The 9,686-nt window shown below is 41.6% G+C and overlaps 1 protein-coding gene across 1 annotated transcript; it reads left to right on the top strand.

Moving 5' to 3' along the window:
- The first annotated feature begins 218 nt into the window (after nucleotides 1–218).
- tspeara (thrombospondin-type laminin G domain and EAR repeats a) lies at nucleotides 219–9,509 on the top strand. Its single transcript, XM_027006780.2, has 12 exons — nucleotides 219–300; nucleotides 2,917–3,134; nucleotides 3,392–3,615; nucleotides 3,885–3,975; nucleotides 4,095–4,242; nucleotides 4,864–4,995; nucleotides 5,269–5,501; nucleotides 5,868–6,057; nucleotides 6,164–6,396; nucleotides 8,779–8,957; nucleotides 9,038–9,139; nucleotides 9,356–9,509. The coding sequence occupies exons 1-12, from the start codon at nucleotides 219–221 to the stop codon at nucleotides 9,507–9,509; spliced, it is 1,986 nt and encodes a 661-aa protein (XP_026862581.2).
- The last annotated feature ends 177 nt before the right edge of the window (nucleotides 9,510–9,686 follow it).

Raw genomic sequence — 9,686 nt, forward strand, 5'->3', positions numbered from 1 at the left:
TCTTCTAGAGCTGCACTGGGCAGGTATAATATTCTAGAGTTTAAGCTGGCTTTGTGTGTTTGGAGAAGGGATTAGATTATTTCTCTCCAGTGCTGGGCTATGAGGGCTGATCCTTCTGGCCAACCCAGAGCAGAGCAGAATCTAGAGCAGCACAACACCTGGCAGAGAATCTGGACATCTACCAGTCAAACGGGGAAACGAAGGGTCATGTGATGGTGATGTTGTTGGTGTGGCTGATTCTACTGTTTGTGCTGCCCCTGACAAGAGGCTCGACAATGGCACCATGGCGACCTTGTACAGGTAAGCTAACAGTTCTTACTATTAGTTCATAACTGAATGTAGAGTTTACTGAGATCTTCTCCCTAATACAGATTCTGATACTTCTTCACACAAACCTCAGCAGCACCATATTAATTTTTGAGTTTCCTAACATATTGAGGCCTCTTTAATCACTTTAGAGAAATAAATGAATAAAATTAATTATCAATGAATAAATCACATCCTCTGTTAGAGGGAGAAAGAGAGAGGAGAAATTTTGATTGATACATGAGTGGAGAGACTATTGGGTGATTGCCTGAAACAAAGAAAGAATCCTCAGGTTCAAATTCCCCTTGTTACCATAAAAAGGGTAAAAGAAAAAGTCATGCTGTGTTTGCAAATCAGTGCATTATAAGAATACCTTAGCCATGACAAAACACTTCAGTGACATCGACAAATCAAGGATGCTTGCTTCTAGGGATTCACACACACACACACAAAGAAAGACTGAAGAGAAGCACTTTGCTTGCACAGCTGATGAACTGCCGAAATGTCGTGTACTGTAGTTTTGACAACCTCTATGTTTTTAATAGTAGATTCCATGGAGTTACTTGCGGTTTGCAGTGTACTGTTAAAAACGTAGAGGTCATCAAATCTGCAGTAGAGGACATTTCAGCAGTTCATTTCAAATATGTATGTTCAAATATATGTTTTTCAAATATATATGTTCACATAAATATATATATGTGAATCTGTGTTAGTATGCTAGAGATGTGCAAAGAGCCCAGTATTTGTGTTTGTATCTGTATTTGTTGAGACAGTAAAATTACTGTACTTGTATTTGAATAAAAGTGGAAGGGACGAGGGTGTTTTGTTTTGTCAAAGCTTTGGTCATTTTTGAAATTTTGTCAAATTTACACATAATTACACATATAAACATTACATACATGGGAGCAAATTAGATACAAGAAATATTATATACAAGAATCTCTGTGCTGCTTAATTTCTGTGGGGATAGGCTTTGTTAAATTAGACCTATTATCAGTGTGTTATTAAGGTAGGTGTGGGTAGCTTTCAAATTAATATGCTCTGCTGAATGAATAACAAATCGCAAGAACATTATCTAGACTATCAAGATATATAGGTTGGTGTTATAAGTATGGTTTAGCTAAGGTTATTTCTAACTATTTCTAGCTATAAATAAAGAAAAAGCATGAGACTCACATGCACGAGAATACATCTTAATACAACTTGCATTAATTTCCAAATTTGGCTTTGAAAGGTTTTGTATTATTATTGATAGCATCACCTACATCAGTGGTGTTCTGTGAAACATTAGATTACTTATTAATGCAAAATAAATATACTAGTTTCCATCATGGCCAGGGTAAGGTTTCAAACAGTTGGCTTTACCAGACACTGTACCGGGTCACATTTTACAGAACTTTCTTATAGATAACAACATAAAGATAATGGCATTACCTTTTCTTACTGAATGGTATCCTGCCTGTCAGTTTGCACAAAGCGACCTGTTGCAGTGATGCCAACCTGTGTAAATTACAATTCCTGTCAGTGGAAGCGCTAATAATGCAAGGGGCTGTGCTTGTGCACTCCTTCACACACACACTACACTGACCTGCCAAACGTCATGGGACGAGAACTAGTATGGGGTAGGCCCCCGTCTCGCCTGGTGAAGTGCAGCAACTCTATGTGGCATCAATTCCACAAGTGGATGGAAAATGTCTGGAGGGATATTTAGCCATGCCGTCTGGATAACCACCCACAGGGATATGCGCATGGCACCTCGTGCGTTGAATGTGAATGTGAGTTCTGCCAGAGTTGCTTGTCTGTTCGGACAATTCTTGCCAGACCCTGCTGGACATGATTGTGAACTGAGGAATGTTAAATGCTCACACAACTTTGAAAATGGAATATCCCCTCTGTCTGGCACCCACTATCATGCCTTGTTTCAAACTCTCACAATATAAACAGGTGTGGGCGTTCCTAAGGCAGCCCCTAAGGTAACTCCACATAATCAATTTAAATACTGCTATTCCATGACCTTTGGCATGTAAGTGTAAATAACAAGTCTAAACTGAATTAAGTAATTAAGGAGAAGTTGCCAGTCGCTGATTTTTTAAATCCAGTTGTATTTAGCTTCAAATTTAATTTTTTAGCTCTAAAAATCGATCTTCAGTGACCAACAATCATGTTTTGGTTTTAATTACATTTCCGATTTTAGGATATTAAAGTGTTAGTGTTAGTGTTAGTCTTCAATAAACGCAGGTACCTTAACTAGTAGACAAAGGAGTTGTCTGCAAAAAAGAGAGTGAGCTGATAGGCTATGCAAATGTATAAATCCTTGTCAAGAGTAGCTGCAGTTCTAACAATCATCACTTCTACAATGCAACAATATATGCAAAATTACAGAGCTAACAGGCAAATGCCAGCCTAATCTGATCTCGGGTAAACAAGCTCCACTGCATCTGTGTCTTCTGAAACAGTTACACAACAACTTTGCTTGAACACCAGCTGTTTGAAAATATTTGAAAATATTCAAATTTGGCTCCATCACTATTATATAAATACATTATATTACGTATTCATTCATTCTCATCTTCTCATCTCTCTCTCTCTCTATCTCTCTCTCTCACTAAGATCTTCTTCCTCTGGATCTGTTGTCTCAAGTGCTGTTGCATGGAAGAGCTGCCCTGGAAGGTGTGCATGTATTTCAGGATGGGGATGTGCGGGGTGTGCGCTTCTCTAGTCCCTCGCCTGCCCTGAGTTTCCCTGCCTCTGAGCTCTTCATTAATTGCTCCACCTTCCCTGCTGAGTTCTCCATCGTGGCCACGCTCAAGCTTCCACACACTCTGCAGGTACCGACATACTTCGCACAACACCCAGCAAGTACCCACACACAGCACAGTCCAGTGTGAGTGTGACATAACTGCCAGCATCCTGCACGTACTCCCACACTAACCACACAAGGCTCCCAGCAGGTATCAGCTCTCTTATCCCAGACTTTTCTGTGCCTGGGTTACTTTGTGGTTATGATGCTTGGCCTCCATGTTTCAGTCTGAGGTGCACAGTCTGAGTGCGGTAAGTGAAGGGTACTTCTCTGTTTTTGTTCCAGATGAGTGAGTATGTGTTCTCTGTGTTGCGGGAGGAGGGGCATCTACTGCTGGCTCTGCGGGTCTCTGCAGAACGACTGCAATTGCTGGTCGGAGCGCCGGATGCCCGCCAGCAGCTGACCTTCAGAGGAGTTCAGATAGCCGATGGGCGCTGGCACAGCCTGGTGCTCGCTGTGTCTGGTCGTTATGCCGTCCTCACGCTGGACTGTGGAATCCCACTCGAGTTGTATGTGCATAAGCTCAAAACAGTGTTAGATAAGTGGGTTTGAATTTGGGTGTCATTATTAATTCAGTACAAAAATGTGATTAATCCGAGCTGAAACTTCTCAGAATAATAAATCTAGTAATTGTGGTTTTGTTTTCAATTGGATGTGTATGGACCATTATTGGATAGCTTTATGATGGTTGGAATGAGTTTTCAAGAGATTATTCAACTGACTTTATTAGTAGAAAGTGTGTTAAATAGTTAATAGCTTTTATTTGTTGTGCTTTCAGAGAACAAAAGATGCCATTTCCTACTAATCTGAGTACCAAGAGCTCCTGGGTTCATGTGGGGAGTCGCAAGAGATGGAAGGGCCTCTTTTCTGTCAGTCCACCGTCTGTAACTCATTATAAAACTGCTCATTTTCCCTTCACATGCATTGCTCTCTCGTTCTCTTTCATGCAAAAGTTTAATAGCACTGACACTACTCCCTCTCTTTTCAGGGTCTTTTGCGGCAGCTGTCCTTGTTGCCTGGGTCCGATGCCACCTTGCGTGTTTGTCCCGCTGCCAAGCCCTCACTGGCTGAACTTGCGGTCCCTCCAGTTTTATTGGACTTCCCCATCAAACATGTAGACCACCTCAGCCCATATGGTAATCAGTTCTCTTACTGGGCTGCTGTCAGGCTGCAGAATCTCAGTACCTTCAGAACATGGGCTGTTTTAATGAGACTTAAAAGACAGGTTAATTTGTTCTGCTTCAGTATGGTGTTACTCTTATTTGTTGATTATGACTGAAGGTATCCTTCTGATGCTTAAGCTAATTTTTAACATCGGTTTGCATGATCATATGAATGCCTTGCCACTTAAATCATTCCTATAGTCACTGAAAAAAATGCTGACATTTTGATTGAAGATGGTTTTCCATATAGTCCCAAAGCAAACAGCTGACTTGGCTTTCTTGTAGAGAATCACCACAGACTTTGGGGTTTGTGCAGGGGCTAATGAAGGAAAGGGTGGTGTACATTTACTCTGGCAACTGTTACGTTTTGCTGTTAATGATTTATTTTTCTCTATGTTGTTTCAAAATGATCTCATGTTAACAATCATCCAAAACTCACAAGTAGTTATACTTTAATGCATTCCCATTGTGTCACACTCCAGCAGGGAAGACTTGTGACCCCACAGTTCAGGTCTCTGGGTAATATGTCCATCTGTCTGAATAGATGGAGCCTTTAACTGTGTTTGATGAGTTTGCTCTCCACCCGGCTGGTAGAGGCACAGGTGCGGGTGATGCTGGGCCCCACGAAAGTCTGTTCACAGATGGAGCAGGGGCAGCTGTGGTTGGATACACTGAAGAAAGGCCTATTCCTCTGTGATGGGACTCACTGGCTTCCTGTGCTACAGGGTCAGTGTCCTGCATGGACCATTAACATCAGTATTATAATAACATCATTATAATATCAATATCATGTTCATGGTGGTGACTGTAGCACAAAGGTCGGAGAACTTGACTTGTCACCACAGGTCCAGCTGTCATCACTGTACACTTGAGCAAGTCACCTAACCCCAAACTACCTCTTTAGGGTTAACACCCTAAAGGTACATCTAAATAAAACTATTAACATTACACTTTTATCAATATGTAATGGTATATCTCAGATATGTGTCTCTTTTCCAGAGAAGGAGAGGCTGGACTATGTGGATGACTACCAGGACTTGCATACCAGCTCTGAGACATTGGACATTGAGCTGTTCCAGATCCCTGGTGCCGGTTTGTTCGCTGCTATGGCCCATCGGGCTGCCACACCTGGCTCATCCCTGTACCGCTGGAACAATGGGTCATTCCAGCTGTACCAGAATATCAGCATGCTCAGAGCTCACAGCTGGAGACACGTCACCATCGGGCGACAGGTGAGTTGACATGAGGTAGTGAAAGGAAAAGGAATTGTTTGATGAAACCGTCCTCACTGCACATGTGTATGAGTCTGATAAATCACTGTTTGTTTTTTCTTATCTTCACCATAATTGAGCCATAGCAGATTAACTAGGTGGTTTCAATTACATCATAGTAGATAACTAAGATCCATGTAAGTAGTGATGGGAAAGGGTGAATAGTTTTTACCACTTTTAAAATGAGATTTGACTTGTTTTGATTTGTTTGAAGAAACAAGACTCATTTTTCAGCCTCCATACTGGTCAAAACTGCTGCATGATATGCAAATCATGTATAGATAAGCCTGTATTTGTTTATTAGTCTCTGCGTTTTATCTGTGTTAGGTGTTTCTAGCTGTGTCCAATGCCATGCATCCTGCTGAAGGGCAACGAGAGCAGTCGGTGATTTACAAGTGGAGTGTAAGAAAGAGGAAATTTGTCCACTATCAGACTCTCCACACACACAGTGCACGTGACTGGGAGGCCTTTCATATCAGCAATGATACTTTCCTTGCTGTGGCTAATCACAGAACAGGTACCATCTCATTCCAATGATCAATGACCAATCATGTTTCATGGGGAAACAGCAAGGCCATGTCTGATAACCTAACTTTCTGAACTTTGTGCTTCATCTCACACAGAGGCTGGCAATCACAACATTGAGAGTGTTATCTACAAATGGAACCCTAGCACCAGCATTTTTGAGGTGAACCAGACGCTCCCCACATCAGGGGCATATGACTGGGAGTTCTTCACTGTGGGCACCTACCATTTCCTTGCCGTGGCCAATGCATTTGACGGATCCTCCACCTACATTGACTCCTCTATCTATGTCTGGTTCGAAGGGGCCTTCCAGGATTTCCAGACCATCAGGGTGAGATGTGGATGATGCTCAAGCATTTGCTATTTTCATATTTACTGCTGCAGACTTCACAGCTGCTGAAGGACAAATATGACATGGTAGGGTAGATATACTGTATCATTGCTACAGTGGTATGCAAATGTTTGGGCACTACTGGTCAAAATGTATGATACTATGAATATTTAAGTGAGTGGAAGATGAACTGATCTTCAAACAATCTTAGAGTGAAAAAGTAAAAGGAGCACCATGCAAATGTTGCACCACAAGAGATTTGAGCTCTTAGATAACAAAGGTCAGATAACGGAGACCTTTTACAAAGGTCTTAGAACTTAATTAGATTGTTAGGGCTATAACTGCTTCACAGTTGCTACGAGGAAAGGGCAGATGGTGCAAAACTGAAAGCTTTATAAATACTCTTGTCCCAACCATCAGCAGCCGTGTGCTCCTCTAAGCAACTGCCTTACAATCTGAACATTAAAAAAATTGATGCCCATCAAGCAGGAGAAGCCTATAAGAAGAATAGCAATTCAGGCAGCCATTTTATCTTTTTGAAATGTAATTAAGGAATGCCTGTTAACTGGAAAGGTGGAAGTCAAATTGAGGTCTGTAACACCAAGAAAAAAATTTATGGAAAATTGAATTAAAACCTACTTTTGATTGCAAAAGACCTTCAGGAAAATTTAGCAGACTCTGGAGTGGTGGAGCACTGTTGTAATGTTATCATGCTTTGGGTTTTTTGCAGCCAGTAGCACAGGGAACACTTTTACTCTTAGAGGGGAGAATGGATTCAATTAAACACCAGCAAAGTCTGCAACTATATCACTTCATTAGGGGGAGGGGAGACAGGGTGGGGTAGGGTGGGGGGAGGGCCCGAAGAAGGTGGCTTTTACAACAGGATAATGATCCTAAACACACCACAAAATCAGTGGACTATTTCAAGAGTCACAAACTGAAGCTTTTTTGCCATTCCCCCCACCTAAAAATAATTGAAAATCTGTGGATAGACATTAAAAGAGCACTTTATGCAAGATGGCCCAGGAATCTCACAGAATTAAGGCCTAACCTGTAATACTGAAATAAAGTAATCTTTCTTAATATATTATAGAAATGTTTAACCTTTTATGACTTTTGGAAATCGTTTACTATGCATAGTAACAAATCCTGATCAACGGAAATTAATAACAAATTCTGGAGGCCCAATCATTTGTGTGCCACTATATAGATGATCTAGTTGATAACACTGGAAGTGTAGTGCTATGTGTGGTAAATAGAGGAGGCAGGAGTTGGAATACGGTTAATGAGGAAAGCTGTTACACGTGAGTAAAAGAGAAGTAAAAGATGACTGCAAGCCATATGAAGGTATTCTCCACTCTTGTTGCTGGAGGGGGGGGGGGGGGCTGTGGTCAGGTGTTGGTGGGAATTCCCCAGTTGCACAGGTGTCCTTTGCTGCCCAGGAAGAGAGGAGGAGAGCTCCTTTAACACTGAACATTTAGATAAGGCTGCTGAATCCATATAGCCTGTAATTATGAGCAGAAGATCTAAGCAACTCATAAAATCAAAGTAATCCATCATTCTGATGTGGGTGTGAGCAGCTTAATCTCAAAAGAACCAGGACCCCCCCCCACACACACACACCACTACCACAAGATGGGTTTTATGTTGCTAAGTGTCCTTAACCCACACGCTGCAGTTTAACAGAGAGGTGAGTGGCTGTGATGGGTTTTAGATTTAGCAGTGTCAGTGGTTGTCAAATGTTTGTATATTATAAGGTTTAGGAATATTTACCCTAGCGATTTTGATTTAATTTCACTTCATGATATAGATTTTTAGAGTTTGACTCATACTATACAGGTAAAATGATGATAAATTGAAAAACATTTTCTTTTTAGTCATCACCTGAATCTACTGCATCACTAAGAAATGGAATCATCCTTTAAAATTGACATAAATGATACTGAACATTCAACAACATTTCTCCAAAATACACCAATTTGACTTCTTTAGAAGATCAGATTAAGGATGATTGAACTTAATGGGTTAATGGGTGAGGCTCTGTACAGAAGGGTTTGAGATTGTGAAGCACCAGTGTTTTTAACTCTTCACTGGGAGTCATTACCCAAAATGACCAGTCAACATGTATATGTTTATGAACACACACACACACACACACACACATATATAATATATATTCCTCAGATATAGAACACACAGGCAGACTGTGACTGTGAGAGCTATAATCTCAGAGCCTCCCTGCCATTGGTTAAGAAGGAGGCAGAAGACACAACAATGTCATGAAGGATGTACCAGTCAGAATCCAGGCACTTTACTTTTCAGTGAAACTCTCAGAAAACTCAAGAGTACTGGAAGCAATGATATTTCTCTCATTTTGTCCAGACATGTGGTGCAACAGACTGGGAGATGTTTCAGATTGGAAACAGAGTTTTTTTGGCAGTTGCAAATGGTCACATGCTGTATAACCATGGACAGAGTCTCTATGCCATAAACTCCACCATCTATGAGCTTGACATGAGCACCAAGATGTTCCTCAAGTTCCAGGATATCATCACATACAGGTGAGCTGCGATGCAGTGTTGGGGTTAAGAGAGATCTGTTCTGAATTCTAACATACTTCGTGAATGTGTTTGTGTCTTAGTGCAGTTGACTGGGAGTTCTTCACTCTCGGAGATGAGCACTTCCTGGTGGTAGCCAACTCATATGACGGGTCATCCTACTCTTTGAATAGTGTCATATACAGGTGAAAGTAATGTTGAAAATTTAACAAAAGTGACCTATTAATCAGAAATGTTTAAATTACATGACTGTAGTCAGTAACATATCTGAACATAAACTACCATTTCCAACATTATGTCAACAAGCACGTGCATAACTACATTACGCTACTCTTTGATTTTACGAGGGGAGACCTAATGGTTGGTTATGTCTGCCCTGATTGAGTGTGTGCATCCGCCAGGTGGCAGGGCTACGAGGGCTTCGTTCCTGCGCACTGGCTGCCCACTATCGGCTGCAGTGACTGGGAGTTTTTCACTTGTGCTGAGGGATCATACCTCATGTACTCCAGTGCTAAAACGTCCCTGTCCAAAGTATTCAAACTGCGGACTCACTGAGGGAGATCAGCCCATGTGGGTAATGCAGCAAAGGACCAAGACAAGGGACGATGGAAGACACCCCGAGGGTGCCACTTGCTGAGAGCACACTGCTTGTGCTTAAAGTTGGTCGCACCCCTGACATACCAGCAGTGTGACTACAGTAGGGTCCAAGCTTTGTCATTCACAGCAGGTTCC

This window comes from Electrophorus electricus, chromosome 1 (assembly GCF_013358815.1).
Source record: "Electrophorus electricus isolate fEleEle1 chromosome 1, fEleEle1.pri, whole genome shotgun sequence".
NCBI classification, from domain to species: Eukaryota; Metazoa; Chordata; class Actinopteri; order Gymnotiformes; family Gymnotidae; genus Electrophorus; species Electrophorus electricus.